The 18,998-nt window shown below is 31.5% G+C and overlaps 2 protein-coding genes and 1 long non-coding RNA gene across 6 annotated transcripts in view; all 3 read right to left on the reverse strand.

Annotated features, from left to right (window-relative positions):
- LOC130903968 (venom dipeptidyl peptidase 4) overlaps positions 1 to 5,257 on the reverse strand; it is a 41,024-nt gene extending 35,767 nt beyond the window's left edge. The window contains exons 1-2 of one of the 3 annotated variants that reach the window (XM_057816431.1): positions 4,730 to 4,851; positions 3,289 to 3,692 (exon numbers count right to left, since the gene is read on the reverse strand). In XM_057816431.1, the coding sequence (XP_057672414.1) occupies positions 3,289 to 3,381 (93 nt within the window). In that variant the 5' untranslated portion in view covers positions 3,382 to 3,692; positions 4,730 to 4,851. Of the gene's footprint in view, positions 1 to 3,288; positions 3,816 to 4,729; positions 4,852 to 5,059 lie in introns of those variants that run through there. The other 2 variants (XM_057816432.1, XM_057816433.1) reach the window with 2 other exon arrangements.
- A 3,226-nt stretch (positions 5,258 to 8,483) lies between these two features.
- Positions 8,484 to 9,768, reverse strand: LOC130903977 (uncharacterized). 2 transcript variants are annotated; one of them, XR_009060798.1, is made up of 3 exons: positions 9,281 to 9,768; positions 8,963 to 9,220; positions 8,484 to 8,628 (listed from the first exon to the last, which is right to left on the reverse strand). It is a non-coding gene; the product is annotated as an uncharacterized LOC130903977 (long non-coding RNA). The 2 variants fall into 2 exon arrangements; XR_009060799.1 differs by having other exon boundaries at positions 8,963 to 9,150; positions 9,281 to 9,762.
- A 1,112-nt stretch (positions 9,769 to 10,880) lies between these two features.
- LOC130903972 (SPRY domain-containing SOCS box protein 3) lies at positions 10,881 to 17,619 on the reverse strand. Its single transcript, XM_057816440.1, has 4 exons — positions 17,468 to 17,619; positions 16,023 to 16,191; positions 15,806 to 15,968; positions 10,881 to 14,953 (listed from the first exon to the last, which is right to left on the reverse strand). Exons 2-4 carry the CDS (start codon positions 16,134 to 16,136, stop codon positions 14,457 to 14,459), a joined length of 774 nt encoding a protein of 257 aa, XP_057672423.1. The 5' UTR covers positions 16,137 to 16,191; positions 17,468 to 17,619; the 3' UTR covers positions 10,881 to 14,456.
- Between the last annotated feature and the right edge of the window lie 1,379 nt (positions 17,620 to 18,998).

An 18,998-nucleotide genomic window follows, 5' to 3' on the forward strand; every position in this document is an offset into this window, starting at 1 on the left:
ATCCAGGTATAATTAATCTTTCATAACAAGACAACGCTAAACCAAATATTGTGAAAGTTACTCGCAATAATATCCAATGAATCGGTGGTATTGAACACCTACTACATCCAGCATTAAGTCCGGACCTTGTACTGTCAGATCACTATATATTAATATACGTGGGGAAATTCTTGCGTGGGAAAAAATTGCATTTAAGTCCATAGGATGATTTTGGAAGATCGCATAGAAGTTAAGTTTGAGGTGTGTAAGTAAAATAAAGTGAAAATTGTGTCGCGAGATTTACTCACAAACAAATAACGAAGCAAAGTGAAGAAAGCAATGTTAACACAAAGGTCGACTACTGAATGCGAAATGATGACCTAAAAATACTTAAGACTTTCATTTTTACCTCAAAAATCTCATGAAATATCTGTTCACGTCTAAAGATATTCAATGTCAAATGTCACAAAAGTCGATTTTTTGCTTCAATACTATTTTAAATATTGAAGAGGTTAATATTTCCGACAAATTTCGTTTAAGAAATTTTTTATACATTAAATGGTTTTTGAGAGAAAAGAACGCGAAATTCTTAGTATGTGTAATCATAGAAACTACTATTAAGGTTTGACAAATGACAGATCTTCTGTCAGAATGGGAAAAGCTTTAGGTTAAGAAAATGTTGAACTCTAGTAATCTTTCAAAAGTTTGAATTAAGCCACCATTTATTATTTAACTTTTTTGAATAATCGAAAAATACATTTAAAAAATTTCTAAATCAAACAGCGAGAAAGTTTGTTAATGTTGATGTTTGTTTAGATAGAAATTCCTACTATTTGATTGGGTTTATCTCAAAAATCTCATGAAATATCTGTTCACGTCTAAAGATATTCAATGTCAAATGTCACAAAAGTCGATTTTTTGCTTCAATACTATTTTAAATATTGAAGAGATTTATATTTCCAACAAATTTCGTTTAAGAAATTTTTTATACATTAAATGGTTTTTGAGAGAAAAGAACGCGAAATTCTTAGTGTAATCATAGAAACTACTATTGAAAGTATGACAAATGACAGATCTTCTGTCATAATGGGATTTAGGTTAAGAAAATGTTGAACTATAGTAATCTTTCAAAAGTTTGAATAAAACCACCATTTATTATTAAACTTTTTTGAAAAGCGAAAAATACATTAAAAAAACTTCTTAATTAAACAGCGAGAAAGTTTGTTGTGGTTGATGTTTGTTTAGGTAGAAATTCCTACTATTGAATTGGGTTGATTTTAGTTCGCCCAGTTGTAGTATTTATATATATTTTAATATAATAAGATACAAACCAAGTATTAATAAGTAGATAATTTTTGAAGATTCGTTAATTTTATATCACATACTCTATCAAAAGTTTCGTCATCTACACGTTTTAAACATTAGACATTAAACATTAGAATTAGGAATTTTATTAGAATCAATATTTATTTGGATCCAATTATCTAAAACAAGATTATATTGTTGTGATTTATCCCCTCTGAAATGGTTAGATTGCATCGTATACAAAAGGGGTTATTTCTACGCGTGTATGGATTAAATATTATCTAAGTTCTCCCGAATTCGAATCAACTACTTCAAGTACTTCATAAGAAAAACGGTTTTATACAAACACCGAAAATGGAGTATGCGTCTTGTCGAAACTAAGAACGGTGACACTAAATTCAACGAAGCTCAATAAATCTGTGCATTTATTCAATTTTCCATTAACAATTGCGGCAACTTTATATATTATCAAGTTAAAACTTGATTAGGCAATGCCTTAATCAATATTATGCAACTATGAGATTTTGAGGATTAAAATCTTATTTATCTTGTGGCTACTGGTATCAGTGTAATTACGGCATTTCTTCACTATATCTAAACGACTCCGATGAATATTTGAAAGTAAAAACCCTTGATGATGATAAGTGTTTAAACACAATGATGACAACGTTTATACCTGTCTTTTTAATACTTTTTGTAAAACCTATTCACATACAAATCGTTGTATAAAATGCAACTGTAATTTTGACGTTTTTTCTTCTTTATTAGTTTATAATTAAAATCTACTTTCAATATTCCAGTTAACAACATTTAAAGTACACAAATAAATCTAAGTGTTATTAATGAAATATATTTTTGATGAGTGGAAAACATTAACTTCAAGGTTATTACGGATAAAACAATATGTATTTAATTTTCTATATTGTTTATACTGAATCTAAATAGTTTAGAAGCCTTAAGAAACGAGATTTTTGCAAAAAAACGGTTTTTTTGACCTTTTCCTTTGTCGCTGGAGATTCAATTGACTAGAAAAATCTCGTTTTCTTTTTCTTTTTTATTTTTGTACTTTTTCTTGAAAACGTTTTTTGGTTAGTAAGAAAACTTATTACTACTACGCATGCGTGGGTGGTCATATGACTTGGATACCTGTGTTCATTGGCTAAGCGCTCGAACACAAGCTTCGAATATCTTCCAGCGCGAGCTAGGCAAGACCTTGAACGCGACAACGGGAATTTGTATTTATAAATCACACTTTGTAATTAATTTATGTTGTACTCGAGTGCAAAAAGTTCTTAAGACTTAACATCTACTCCTGATAACTGGAAAAAATTTTAGAAAACAATATATACCAAAAATTCCTTGGGATTCATTGAATGAGTGCAAAAAATAGCTTCCAAAATGAGTTCTCAAATAAAAAACCAAACACAAACATTTGTATCGTCTAGAAGTATACTTTGAATAGCTCTCGAAGGACAATTATGATTATTGTACAATAATATAGTAATTCAATTGAAACCCAAGTGGATTATTTTACGTCAGATGTGTATTTTTTTCGAAATAGATCTAATTTGATCTACAGTGATTCATCTGGCTTTCGAAACATCACATTGTACTTTAAAACTTCTTGGATGCATTGTTTACATAAAATCGTTTGTTTAAAATAATGATGAATTACATTTCTTAGCATCTATTTTTGATCTGGACTAAGAGTAAACAGAAAAAAATGTTTCTCAAATAAGTTATCAAATGTGTGTGTGAAAATAAACACACACATTATAATTTTTTTAAAAATTAAGTTTTCATTTTATCCAAGGGTACTTTGAATAGCATTCGAAGGTCAGTTATGATTATTTTATAATTATATAGACATTTAAATAAAACCCAAGTATTTTTCGAAATAGAAACATCCACTTTGAACAGTTGAGTCTTTAAAGTATTCACAATTCCTCGATAGTTTTTGATTGAATCGACATTAATAGTTGATGGAATATTTAATAAACTAACCTGGTTACTTTGCGCGATTTCCAAATTCGAACTACCATTTACAGTGGGATTAATATCACTGCTAATATTTCTGTTAATAGTTCCATCTGTCATTTTTATTAATATATAAACACACTTTCACAAAACTATACTAAAAATAATGGAAATAATGAAATAGAAAAATAATTTTTTATCCCTGACTCGCGGTCTCGTTGTTGTTGACGAAAATTTGAATGTAAATGTAGAACGACCGCGAGAGTGAGAATGAGAATGTTGAGACTTCGGTGGAAGCAGAACTGCAGCGAACAGTTATTGTTGGACACTCAGGTGGGGTTTTATTCTCTCTTTAAAAACCATTGGTTTCGTTTTAATAATTAATTGTCGTTCAATATTCCAATTATAGAACGAAATTCAATTATGAAATACTTCAAGTTCGATTGCGAAATTGATTACACGGGAAAATATTAATTATTTATCAATTTTTTTTTTTCGAAACAAATACATAGACAAACTTTTCATGATGATTGAACCCATCCGATGATTTTTAACTGATTAAAATGTAAAAAAATCGAAAAATGATAAATTCCTCGATTCGTCCCTGAAAACTGTACTTAAAAATTTATTTCGAAGAATCTTTCTTTTCGGAAAGTGATTACAAAAACGGGCTTCATTGTGGAGTGTACCAGAACTCAAACCAAGAGACAAATTTTCAAAAAAGCGCTGGAGCTCAGAGTTTCAAGAACAGTTCAGTATGTTATAAAGAAAATTATGCCCTATATACATAGGGCGCGGAAATCATCCTTTCAGGTACGTTTTTGCGTTGAAAGAATCAAATAATTGTTATGATTTTTCAATGATTCAATGATGAATTAATCGTTGAAACCTAACCTAACCTTTTTTCGTTTTTATTTTTGTCTTTTGTGAGAAAATTTACCATAGTGATAGTAAAATTGTTTCACACCATCAGATATTCAGTCAAAATAAGGTTACAAAATAAATATTCCAAAATAAATGAATAACAGTGTATTTGAGACATAAAGATCAAATTTCGTAAAAAAATTTGTAAAAGATAAAACCGATAACTTGGTTCATTCAATTTTTCACATAACCTAACCTACATACTTCTCTACAAAATGAAATCCAATAAATAAAATAAGCGATGATTCTACATACAGTTCACACCTCATCAAGAAAAAACCATGGAAGAGTTTTCGATAACAGCAGTCCCCGCTTGTAATTGGATTTCTTTTTGTAGAGAAGAATGTAGGTTAGGTTAGGTTAGGTTTAAACGATTAATTTAAATATTTGATTGTTTAAACGTACCTGAAAGGATAATTTCCGCGCCCTATGTATACAGGGCGTAATTTTCTTTATAACATACTAAAATTCTAACGAAATCGGAGGGGTGTAACCTAGATAATTAGCAAAATTTTTTGAGGACAAAACTTGAAAAGCATCCCACGTTTATGATAGCAGTTTTTCGTTGTTGATTTTATTACAAAAACCACCGCAACGGATATTTTTCAATTCACGTTCGATTTTCTAATAAAGCGTGTTGTTTCAGTATTTGTTTTTTAAATTATTATCTACATGTAAATGAGTTTGTGGCTATATCGACTTTCTTATCTAAAATTTATGGTCATTAACTTACTGTCTATCTCATTAAAATATTTATAGTTTGAAAATAATAATCGTTTAAAACTTACACAAGAAAAACTTATTTCTCGAAGATAAATAAACTTATTATTATGTTTAAAACAAATTATTGAATAAACAAAGAATAATATGTTACCTGTACAAAATTCGGTTCATTATTTACAATTTCTATTTGTCTAAGTTCCATTAAACAAACTTTTTTACTTGTTATTCGCCAAACTTTTACAAAAATACATTTTTATCTACTTTATAACTTTTATATTATTGTCTATCCTCGAAAGCCGAAAGCAAATTAACATTAGCGTAGATAATGGGTTATATATAAGGACTGAATGTGAAAAAATCATCGTCTAACCATCAATGAATTTTTTTCGAATATTGTCGCAATAAACATAATTCATTCAACGATTCTAGGCGCCAAAATGTCTTTTACATACTTGACACCTTTGAAAAATGTAAAAAAGCGGTCGATAAGTAATCAAACTACTTAATTTTTTCTCCTATATCAATATCCAGCTTGTAAATTTAGCCACGTTGCCGGCGCTTCAAATTAATCTTAAATATACATCAAATACACCAAAAAATGTCATTCAAGAGGTGTGAAAACAGTAGTGTCATCAGTACATGTATAGCAAATATTTGTTTGACACTGATTTTTATCATTCATCATTCGTATAAACGACTGTTTCGAAATATCATGAATAGAATCGATTATCAAATCTATATGAACCAAATCTATCTTATTTCTCTTTTCTTAAGACTAAGTCTTGTTTCTTGAGTCTCTTGAGTACTAGGTGTCCAGATTTCGTGCTATCTCTTAGGAGGTAGACCGGAAGGTCTCCTTGAAATTGGACCATTTAGATCATCGATCTTCCATCGTTCTAAGGCTCACTCCTTCTATAGTTCTCAATGTTTTCAAGTTTTTGGCGCTCGTCATCACGACTCCTAAGTATACACCGGTGAATGGGGTTGTCGTTCACAGTTAGGTAAACCCCTATCAAATCAGTTATTTGAACTCTATCAAATTCTTTCTTGAGATCGACAAAGCAAAGCAACAGGGGTTTTTTACATCCAAATCTATATGGATTGAATCGAATATCTATATAAATCGAATCAATACGAATCGAATTCGTTTGAAGCAAATCTATATCAATCGATTTGACATCAATAGAATCAATTGTCAAATTTATTTGAATCGATTATATGTGAATTGATCTGTACGAATCTGATACATATGAATTGATGAATCGATTAAGTGTAAATCCATTTTAATCAAATTTATATACGACCAGTTAATTTATATAGATCGGATCTCTTAATCTACATGAATCGAATCTATATAAATCGAATGATGACGAATCGTATCGATTCAAATGATATCTATATAGATAGAATGTTTATATGAATCGAATCTAACGGAATAAAATCTTTATGAACCAAATAGACAAAACCAATTAACCTTTTTTGACCTTTTTGATCGAATGAAATTCTATTTATTTATACAAAGTGTTTTGGTCGCAATTTTAGCTAGAATTAGAATTTGAAAACTATTCGTAATATCCAAACAATCAAAAACAGATTTAATAAAATGATTAAGTTCATACCTCTACGCAATCGTTTTGCTGAAACAAAGTTGTAGTTAACATTCCGACATTTTCAGAATCCGCGATTATACGAGAATATTTATAATTCCTCACATTGATTTTGTTCATATTCACCACAAACTTCCTCTTACTTCTAAACAAAACAAAAACGATCGCCGTACGATCGTTTGTAACAATCGTGAATAATGGTGGTACTGAAGAAAACGTACCAAATCGGAACTTTCTCTGTGGTATTTCAATGATACCGATATGAATTATGTGGTTAATTAACATCGTAATCATTGTTAATTAATTCAATATTCTACGGTTTATATGTTCAACATTGTATCGTATTAAATAAATTTACAAATTAAACAAGATGTCGTACTAAATGACAAGCTATTCATTAGAAAACACTATACAACAACAACTATATTTATAAGTGCGCGTTATTCAATTAATTGATTTCGTAAAGGACCGCTAGAGGTCTCGTTCGAGAAATGAGGTTATAAAGCGTTGTCCAGACACAATTCAGTCCGCTATGATGCGTTTGAGCAGTAAGAAGCGTTTATTAGAGTCCCTCGGTTCATTAGATCACTTGAGAACATTGAGATAGTGAGTGCCTCAATACTAAGATCAGCCCTTAGACTTTGCAATCACTCCTTGAGAAGAATCCTCCATGACGACTTATATTTCCATCAATACAAGATGGCGATTGCGTAGGAAATGTCGGAATATGACTTCTCGTGAGAAATATTTTTGGATATCGTTCATGAGGACGCTATTTTTTGAAACTACTGTATGAAAAGCCTTCAAGAAGGTGTGTTTTATTTTATTATATCATATATTTAAATATCATTAACTTATGCTTTGTCGACTTTTTCCTGCAAAAGACATCGAACTATTTAAATCCAATCAACGTTTCTTTATGAAAAATTGATTTTTTTCAAAACCAAGACGCTAGATGGGCCGGATATCAAAATACCAAATATCGAAGGGCTTACCTCTATACTTTTTACGAATCAGGTGTGCCATCTACTTGCTAATCGTCTAGCTTCGAGTAAAAAAGAATGGATTTCTGGATTATTACAGTTAACAAAAAGGACGTCAGAAAAGTTTTGGAAAACACATAAGGACATAAGTTAATTCTGTTACTCATCAGAGGGCTGGCAACCAACCCAACACAAGCACCGTTCAAGGTCAAACCATTTATCTGAATACTAATACCAGTTTTTGACAAGGATAAACATCTAATTAACGCTAATAATTTTCACGTTAAAAGCCTGAATCAAACCGGAACCAGAAAAAACTGGTTCTAATAATAAATAATGGAACAAAAAAAAAACAGAAAATACCTCATCCTAAGCCCCTGTCACTTTTATTTAAGGGAAAGGCAAATCCTATCTAGGTTAGAAAGTAAGTTCAGGATGCCCGATGTTCAGGAGAAATTTTTCATTTCTTACAAGGAATTTACAATAAGGATCAACCAAAATTCATCACTAGGTATACTAGGTATTAGAATAGAATCAATATTACTGCCACCAAATTTTTAAACTTCAACAAGATTTACGGAGGAACTGACACTTATCAACACAAATTTGTTTTCCTCGTTATATTCATAGCTCAGTCTACATCCCATCTTCTTTAGAGGCTTGCTTTTCCATCACGCAGTCTTATTATTTTATCTTCTACTTCAGTTTTAGTTTGGTTTCAGTCGAGAGTTCCAAAATTAAATCGACTTCGTTTCTGAGATATTGTCAATATACTAATGAATAACATTTTGAAATACCATCAGTTTCCAATTCTCTATATTTCTCTTAAATAATTACGAAACCAATTCATCTAATTCATTGAAAACCGTAACATTTTATTATTACAATTAACTGGTTAACAAACTCCTACATATTTAAGGGGGTCATCCCATGTGACGGCATATTTTTTAGACTTTTTTTTCTACGACCAGTAAATAGATAGACCTTTAAGTTTATTATCATTTATTAACATATATTTCGACAGTATAAATATAAATTTTAAGCTAAAAATATTGTGTAGAACTTGAGTTACAGCGTTCTGAACACCCCCTCGTTCGCACTTCCACCACGATTCCGGCTGATTAGCTTATCTGAAAAAAAAAACAAGGCGTTCTAATCTGTAAGCCTAAATGCACGGAATGGACTATTATCAAATGTATATACAAAAAATTGAACTTTTAGTAGACATTTGAAATAAAATTTGCGAATTTTGCGTTTTTTTAAAGTTTTTTGCTATAAAAAATCGAAATTTTCGATTGGTAATAGTTCATTCCATGCGTTTACATGTGCTGAGTGTGTCCTATAAATTTCAAGTCATTCGGTCAAGCCGTTTTTGAGATATGATGGAGGAAACTTTGAAAAACACAGTTTTGAGAAGAAAAAAAAGTTTCAAGTCCAATTAAAACTATGAAAATCTCAAATTACCATCAATCGGCGATGCCTGGTCCATATTTAATAACTATAGAAATTTCTGTTCAAGCATGTATAAAAGGGGGGCCACGTATAAAGCCTGGACCCCAACTGCCAGCTCAGCGCTCCGAACAGCTCTTTCTTCTACCTGCTGTATCTTTAAAACGACTTGGAATTTTCAAAAATCACTTTACTACCGTATTCTAAACATGTTAAGAAAGTAATTTATGAGAAAAAAATCGATTTTTTGAGCCCATCACATGGGATGACCCCCTAAAACAGTTTGTACTTGGTGTTGTTTTTTTCTGAGTAATTTGTTTTCTATGTTTATACCTAAATAGGACAGCATTAGTTTCTTCACATAAGACAAAGAATCCACATTACAAATTGATGATTATCTGATTCAATATCCAAGTAATGCTAAAAGAGAAATTCAAACTTCAATCAGTACATACTTTTTTAAACGGAATCCTACACGTTCTTTCGCTAACCAAAGTTCAAGCAGTTCAATTTTTAATTAACCTCACATCCTCCATAAAAAATTAACAATCAAAGTTAGAGTTTCATCAAGTACCAGCTTATTTGGAAGAAGCCCTGATCTTTCATCAACCGTCGAATATAATGAAGCAACCTGGCGATTGTGAACGTTACATGGTTACCAAAAATATAATAATATAATAAATAAATGTAATAGTTAGAAAAACATCATCAGTTAAATCTTAGTTAGCAGAAGGTACCGAATTTTAATGAATAATACTTCTCTTCTCTCACATAAAAAAGGGCTTATCAGATTTGCATAACCTTTTTTGTGGCTGACTAACCACATCCTTCGATATTTGATAATCAATATTTTCCACACCACTCACACTGACGTACATAGGCAACACAGCATACAATCATTACTTGAACACCAGTTCATACGAAGTTTCGGATCTCATTCTATGAATTTATGAATCTGTCAATGTTTTGACAACTGAAAACAATCACAAAAATGCCTGATTTTTGAAAGAACGCACATTGCTCCTAATTAGTGTAATCAATGCATACTTTTTAGATTTGGGAGATACAAATTATATAGAAAAATAAACGTTGCTAACCTTATTACCTTATCTAACCTATAAAATTAATTTTCATTCATAACGACCTAACCTTTAAAATGAAATAGCAGCAAGATTCAACAAAACTTCATATTTATGTTGAATATTTGGTCCCAGTATTTTGGATAGCGGTGCTACATTCAAGGTTTGTAGATTTTATGGTTATTCTTAGATAATTGATCTACTGCTACTATTTCTAATATAACATTAAATAGGTTCATAGAGAAAGAAACGCCTTGTATTTGTACTTGTTCCACTACCAAAGTGGATAGTGCGTGCGCAAATATATTTACCAACTTATATTGTAAGTGCTGACATCTTCGGTTTCAAGTTTTATTATACTATTTTGTATTTCAGTAGAAATCTTTTTTCTTGGTACAGAGCCAGTCCGAGAGATGTCGCTAGTATCGAACTTTGTCGTCAAAGATCTATCCGTGTATATAATCTTTGTTGATCAGTGGAAACTTACGACAAAGCTGCCAGTATTCAGGTTCAGAATAGAATGAATGCTAATAAAAAAAAAAATATATCTTTGACGAAGATGATGTAGATACAATGCTTGATAGTAAATCAAAGGTAAAATATGTACCAGGGAAGGAAAGGTAGGAGGTTAATTGATAAACAGATTAAGTGACGATTCAATATATTGAATAACAAAATAAAAAAGTATAATTTTATTAAAAAATAACACAATAGTTTTCATTCAGATTCTTAATATGATTAAGTACATATGTAGAATTCCACTCGTACGTACAAGATGATTATATATATATATATATATATATATATATATATATATATATATATATATATATATATATATATATATATATATATATATATATATATATATATATATATTTCACAAGCCATTCCAACTAAAATTTCTATATACAGTGTGAGTTTAAACAATTATCAATTGATTCTAATACGTTTAATTTAGCTCAAAAGATATTATCCATAGATAATCGTGTACTGGGTGAACAAAAATCAATATTTTCTCAAATTAAATCAAAGAATATAAATTAAAAGTTTGCCTTGTTATATAAAGTTTATATGATTGATAATATTATGTTAAAAGACTTAATTTATTTAGCTTTAGACGTATCAGACATCAAATATTCTATTTACAATTTCTATTGCACAAATTGGCCAAAAATACACACTTTGTGCAAATGTAAGTACAAGTATCTTAAAATTGAATCATGTTTAACCATCCTATAATTATATAAATACAGGGCGGCACACAAATTTTATATATTAGTATTTTACAAATGTGAGGTTAAGGTAACATTTCACCACTGGCTATCATTTCCTGTTCAGAGTTTATACAAATATCGTTTGTTAATGAAATAATAATAATTAGAATAATATATTCTTCATATTACAAATAAATATCATTTCTTAAAATGTATAAGAAACATTTCAGTTTAAAATTAATTGAATAAACGAGGAAGGTCCCAGAAGTACCTGACTTGACCTAGAGATGGCGGTAGTTGCTTGAAATATAACAATATATTAGAAAGAACACATTCTATACAGTTTGAAGACGTCACGTTGTTTATAATTTGTTTGTTAGCTATCAGCGAATTTGTAAACAACAATAAAATATTGGGTAGATAAGTTTAAACGAGGACGTACGACTTGTGAAGACCAGCACGACCAAAATGAATGAATTAAAGTTTGAAATGCTACATCATGCACCCTATTCGCCAGATTTGTTTCCCTCGGATTATTTTCTGTACCTAGACTTGAATAAATAATTCGGTGGTCAAAGGGAGATGTGATTTCGGTAGTTAATGACTATTTTGAAGACCTTGACGATTCTTATTATAAAAAGAGTATCGAACTTATTGAACATCGATGGGAAAAGTGTATGGAGCTAAAAGGAAAATGAATATATTTTTTTTCAAAATTTTTGTGTTTTCTTTGTTGGGTTAGGTTCTTTTGGGACCATCTCATCCACTCATAGAACAAAAATTTCAATATTCAAGGAAGTCTTCACTATTTTTAAAACCATCAATACAAAACGAAATCAATTTCTCACATTAAATATAAAGGGCCTATCACACGATCCGAATTACACTACCACTACTCCAACACTCACAATTATTACGTATTAGACAGTTTTATAGTGAGTGCTGGTATTCAGTATGGATATCAACAATGATTACGAATATTCCGCTTAAATATACGGTGTAAGATCAAATTAAAAGGTGTCGTGAAATATGGATCTTGAACAAATCATCATCAGAAGTTCGCGTAAAGTTCATAACGATAATGTTGTGAATTTGAAGATTTTCATGAACGATTCTAAGAACGAAATAAGTCATTCAGATTTAGGACAAGAAATGAAACGTCCTTCGACGTCAAAAAGAGATATTACCTCATTTTAATAGCACAAACTACGAATTCAATAAAGGATTCGAAAGTTTATGAACAAATCTTCCATTAAAGACAACTGAAAAACGCACCGGGTCAATATTTGCTATTCAAATGCAAGTTTTTGGATGATTAAAGTATTTTTGTCTGTTAAAACTCACCATATCTAGTACCGTGGGGCTTCTGGCCTGAAGATAATATGTTCTGCAATGTTTTAAGACCATTCCTTACATTGAGTAGGCCATAACAGAAGGCGAAAGAAGGAAACGATGGATATTGGTAGTCAAGGTATTAAAAATTGTGAAAACATTAACAAGTATGTTCTATCGTGACTGAAAATCGAATGTTCTGATACGATTTATCTTAAGTTCCTAAATATATCAGCATTCCTTAGTCTCATTTTTCTCTAAAAACAATTTCTTCAACATTCATGGTTTTTTTCTATACGAAAGCCTTCAAATATAACACAAAAAATAACCTTAATACGATAATATCATTGCATAAACATATTTGACGAAAACAAGTACAACTTAGATAGCCTTTTACATCACTACAATATTGAGTGTTTCCAAATTGAATATAAATTCGAAAAATGTATATTTAAAATTTTTGTTTCAAATATTAAAACCCCCAACGAGAAAAAAGTAAATGTGGTAACAAAAAAATACCAAAGGAACAAAATTATTTTAATAGTATGAAAAAAAAACAATCAGCTCAAACCCTTTACTGTTTTATCTATGGCTGTACACACTCCATAGACATATCTCGTCTTGTAAACTTCACTATTATGTTATTTTGAGTCTTCTTATTGAGACTTATGAAGCATCTCTGTTTTTCGTCATGGTACACACATCCAAACTGGCCGGAGATTTTTCATTGTAAAAGAACAAGCAAACGATTGTATGGAAATTGAAGTTGAAGATATCACAGAATACACAAATTAGGCTTCCTGAGCGCCTTCTTATTTCAAGATACTATTGGTGCCGACTAAAAATTGACTATTTGATGACACCCCTGAGCGTAGTCTATCCTAACTTCTAATTTTTAAGTTTAGAAAGTCTATTTCCTCGATACCCAGATTCATTCAACGAAAATGATGTCATTTGAGTTAAAAATAAATCAAAATTGGAAAAAGAAGCAACACAGCCAAAGGTTCTACATCGGTAACAAAATTAGAAGCACCAAAATGTGCAAAGAAAATAGTTTGAACTTGGAATTTCAACCCGGGTTTCAAAAAAATACCGTCCTCTACTTTTTTTTTCACTTAGAGCAAAAATAACGTCGATAATCCCATTATAATCATAAACAAGACACTTCTACCACTGAAGATAAAAACTTGGTTATCGAAAAGTTCGTTAGACAATACAATTGTGAGATCTGACTATGGAAATTCAAGAAAACTTCTATTGAAGAGCCTCCTGGATAACACCTGCACCACATTGGGAATCACCGGTGTAGTAGTGATTCAGTATAAATATTACTGAAGGTTCAGGAATTGCAGCTCATTGAAGAAACGCTTTCTAAAGAAAAAAATTACGTTCTTAACTTGAATTATGCAGATTAGATCACTCAATAGCATTCCAAAATCTTTTTTGGTGAATAAACCCGAGCTTCAACGAAATAGATTCCAAAATCACATTGGAAGTCACCGAAAAACCACGTGAAGGCTCCTTTCATAATTTGAGCTATCAATTGGGTGTCTGAGGAATACGGCAGTTGTGTTAATCGACGATTTTACTGATTATCATCAGTGATATCAAATTTCGATTCCCCGAATCAACATTAATCAGTTAAGACAAATCTAATTTTCACAAAATCTTCAAATAATGTCTCCTGAAGGGCTCCCATCGGACATGACATTTTTGAACGGCGAACCATCAACCAAAAGTGCAGTATTTGACAGCGGAACCACCGTGTGTTTTAAATTACTTTAAAGGAAACTCATTTTTGGTGTTAATAAAAGGCTATCGTCGAATGAAAAAGATAAATTACAGTCGTTGAATTAACTAAATCGTCAATGGGAAATAAAATTAAAGATCAGTATCTTCCTTATTTATATTAACTGGTTTGAACGGTTGCGCAATCTCTGGAATACCTTCAGAAAGATATCGTCTGACCTGCGGTGGTAAAAATAATTTTTCCAAATCTTCTTTATTCTTAACTCGCTTAATTATAACAGCTCTACATCGATCTTGTAGATTGACAAAGTCCCGTTTCATAGAATCTAGAAGCATTTCAGTCTTTGCTGCCGTTGAACAAATTACCGGGTAAAGCGGTTCTTTTATTTCGTTTAGACCTCTGAAGGCGATACCGAGGCATTTTTCGTCTTTATAATAAGTTACTGTGCCTGCTATCCCATCAAAGAGAATACCTATTTTCGTGGGAACGTTCTCTCGGAAAGGCTTGGTGTAATGTGTCCATCTACCGCTATGCCATAGAAGACCTTTGTGGGATAATCCCCAACCTTGGTTATCTTTTCCTAGAAGATTGGTGAATGAATCTGCGTGTAGCCGTGCCTTTTTTGTACCTAAACATATTATTTATTAAAAAATATGAACAATTAACAATGATCGTATTCAAAATTGATATTACAAATCATCGGTTGAATCCCTTAGTCTGAAAGTATAACTCCAAGAGCCGGTTTGGAGTGTCGCAGTATAAAAGACAAATACGAAACTTGCGTCAAAGTAATATAAGTTCATTCAATCACCAGCCACTTGGTGGACAAGATGAAGTTGCACAGGATAGTTGATGTTTTAACTCCGACTAATCCTATGTTAGTTGATCCAATCCTCTGTATTCTGACACAAACTTATTTACCAAAGTTTTCCTTAGATGTACAATGGAAAAAAATCCAAACATCCAATCTACTTAGGTACGGTTTTTAACCTTTCCATTAGGGCAGTGGCAGTGAAGAAGTAGCTGGATTAACTTTTCGAATTAGTCCTTTACCATAGAAACAGGATTGTAAGGTTGAATTTGTGCACTTGCTTCGAACAATGAAGTGTTAAATTGCTTGGTTTTCATACGCTCTGTAGTCCTCTGGAGTTTTTTAGTGTTTTACATTTCGAAACAATGTGGATAGAGATTTCGTCCTCTGCACAACAGAACCTCCACGCTGGATTCTAAATATGGCATCTTCAGGTGTCCATTGAGGCGACACCAGGACCTCTATTATAGACCTTATTATCTAACTTGGTTCCTCGCGCTTGACTCCATTGTCTTGACACATAGATTGAAATTTTGAGGATAACATTTTGTGTTTGTATAGAGACAAAAGAATTATGATGGTATCATATGAATATAGGTACCAAGAATGTCTTGTTCACTACGTAAAGCAATGGAAAGAAATAAGGAAATTTGAGTGGTATGACCTCACCTATTCCGAACATCATACTGGTACCGAAAATTCTTCTCGACAGATGTAATTCCCAGAAATAGCGTCCGTTGTTAAGTACCTTGGTGCCTCTCACTCCAGCCGTACCACTACTCCAATTGGGATGAAAATGAGCGATACGAAGGCCTGGTCCATGTAGTCTTACCTAACGGATCGTTTTTAGTTTCAGTTCAACGATTAATTATCCACTTTTACTTACTTCGGGGCTTTTTTCTCTTCTATCCCAAGTCCAGATGTCGTCGCAACCGTTACGAAGTGGATTCGGATCCGCTGATCCCATATCTTCGACGTCTTCTCCAGCGGTAGAAGACATCTCGGCCGAATGCTATTCCGACGCTGGATTCCATGCTTGAAGAAGACCTTCCACACTAAAAATATCAGTAACAAGTTGGATTTTTAGTATAGATCATTACAGATGTAGAGCTTTACAGATTTTGGACAAGAGGATTGAAGTCCGTTGGTTGTTGGTTGTTACTACAAAGTAATTTTGGTTCAATTTAATTTTGTTACACTCGAAAACAAAGTTTGTTAAATCAACTACAGGCGTTCGGAAAGCACCACATAAATCTAATAGGACTGAAAGTATTTTATAAATAATGTCCACTTAAATGTTTTTTAAATAATTAAACAAGAAAATATCTAATATTTGAAGTATTCTATGTTTTCAATCCGATGTTCAGTTAGTTATTTGGCACCATTTTCTGTACTAAATTGTAGCAATCCATTTTTTCAATATCTGCTTTGGATTTAAATGTTTTCCCACGCAAAAAATTCACTATGAATCTGATGTTCAATACCATCAAGTTCTTCGGTCTTTTTCTCGGTCTTCATTTTTGCATGGACTTTGGGACAAAAAGTACCATTAAAATTTCAATCAATATTATAATTATCCTTTTTTGTTTTTTACTTTGTGTGTGAATTACCAATAAAGAATGAATTTTAACATGATCGCGAGTTTTACTAGGAAATACTGAACTTTTTAGGAACCTATGTGCAAAAAACGAGTTTTTTTTCTCGAAAAATACATGCCTCATCTTCCCGTTTATCTATACCACCCTCCAGATTGAACAAATTCCGAAAGAATCGTTCCAAAAATGATTCTATCAATAAAATCAACATTGGTAGCCATAAGCTGTGTTTTGAAAGTTCGCCGCTTTTAATTTGTTGTTTTTAAAAATAAATAAATAGAATAGAGCTGATATAGTGGAAGATAAAATAATAAAAGTCAAACTAACACCAAAAAAAACAACAATAAAAAGTTATATGAATATTTGGCCGTTTTTTAATCAGTGTAAGTGTTTTTGTATTAACTTAATACATTTGTTGGCTATAAAAATCGATAGTCTGAAAATTTAATATCCTCAAGTATAGATTTTAATCTATTTTATGGTAGATATAACTTGAATCTAACTATATACTGGAAGTTATTTTTGAAAGGTTCACTTTAAAAAAAAATATTGCGTTACCACCTGGATCTAATACAAAATTTGATTTAACGCAATTCAAACTATTCCAAATGTTGTTAATCTAAACCCAAGTATACAACAAGTACCTAGATACGTAGCAGGTGATTATGGCCGCTTTTATCGATTTTAATTTCCTGATAAAATGATTCGAATAAAAATGATAAAATAATTTACTTACCGTTGAATTATGAATTCTTTTTCGCTTTTATTTGGTTGTACACTTGTCATATTTATTTTTATTATTATTCACAGCACCGTTTTTATTTTCTTCACTCTACTGGCGATACAACAATTTTCATTGAAGTATTTTGTAGATGACGTCGCGGCGACGGACGTCTCAACGCGCATGGAGGGGTGGATTTATCAGCGGCGGATTGTAGGTGGACGTATGGGGAAAATCAAAAATATATGATAGATAAATTACACCCAAATTTTTTATACTTACATTGACGTACTTTCATCAAAATATTCTGCACAAGTTACTAGAAAAATTTGATGAGAAAACGACTATTTGTTGATACATAGTGAATATAATTAAACATCACCAGGAAACGCTCCTACAAGGTCGCAGTACCTCTAAAAATTAGTATCGTCGTTAATAATAGTAATAGTTTAGTCCCCTCCGTATTTATTTCTTTAGAATTAAAGATGTTGAAGCAGATGTTTTGATTTTCCTGAAGGTAAAAACAATTTTTTCAGCTACTTCTATTTTTCTTTGTATCGATTCTACTATATATCCTTTTGCTACGTTGGAAGAACGTTTTCAGAGTGAGCAAATCAAAACCGCTTCTCACCAACATGTTAGCCGAAGAACGCATTCTTCAGGATTCATTAGTTTCAGGTTTCTTGCAACGAGTTTCGAGACAGCGCTGATTGTATGGTACACAACGTGTTAAGCGTTACACCTACGATTTCAGCATGCAATAAATAATCTTCTGCCATTCATATTTTTAGTCCGTAGATCATCAATGGTATCTTCGAAATCATCTAACTTCTTCTGAAGCTTCGCATAAAAATGTGGTTCCATGGACTTTTTTGGTCTATAGCCCACAGACTCACGTTTCATAAAGCAGATTTTGGATATTTTGTGTTGCCAGCAATTTTTTTATAACTAAAAACCTCTTTAGCATTGAGAACTGACTCCATAACGTGGAAGATTTCATGTTCTTGGTTTTATCGACGAAATAAACTAGGAGAATATCAACACTTACAGTTTTAACTTTTTTGAGATCTCGCCATAACATAAAAAGTTTATACCTCGATCTGGATTTTGCTAGTAACAAATCATTACTAGTTTGTGTCGATAGCCCTAATTTCTGGATTTTCTGCATTCAACAAGAATTAAACTTGATGGAAATGTGTTTAGTTTGGCATGCTTTTAATATGGTTGTTAAGTGTGTATCGAATGGTAACAAAACCAATGTGGATTTCATAAGAAAATCCTCAAAGAAAGCGTGGTAGTTTCTTCTAAAGATTCGAGGTAGCTACACCAGGTTTTTTGGCGATGGAGTTACCCGATTCGAGTGTTTAAACCGGTAATTTGATTCTTGAAGGATTAAAAGCAAACCAAAGTTGTGATGGAACAGTTAAATTATCTTAAAATTCACACTAGTAGATTGGATTTTGATTATTCGAATATCTAAGCGATGAAAATCGATTTTAGTAGTTGTACAAAATATTTTATATCGCAAATACCTTATAAAAATCAA

The sequence above is a fragment of the Diorhabda carinulata genome, chromosome 2 (assembly GCF_026250575.1).
Source record: "Diorhabda carinulata isolate Delta chromosome 2, icDioCari1.1, whole genome shotgun sequence".
NCBI classification, from domain to species: Eukaryota; Metazoa; Arthropoda; class Insecta; order Coleoptera; family Chrysomelidae; genus Diorhabda; species Diorhabda carinulata.

Excerpts from the sequence above, each read along its gene's own strand:
- LOC130903972 (XM_057816440.1), bottom strand. The coding sequence starts at position 16,136 with ATGTCTTCTACCGCTGGAGAAGACGTCGAAGATATGGGATCAGCGGAT. Across the intron at positions 15,969-16,022 it reads GAAGAGAAAAAAGCCCCGAA|GTAAGACTACATGGACCAGG; the intron begins GTAAGTAAAAGT and ends ACGATCCGTTAG. Across the intron at positions 14,954-15,805 it reads CAGTATGATGTTCGGAATAG|GTACAAAAAAGGCACGGCTA; the intron begins GTGAGGTCATAC and ends TAATATGTTTAG.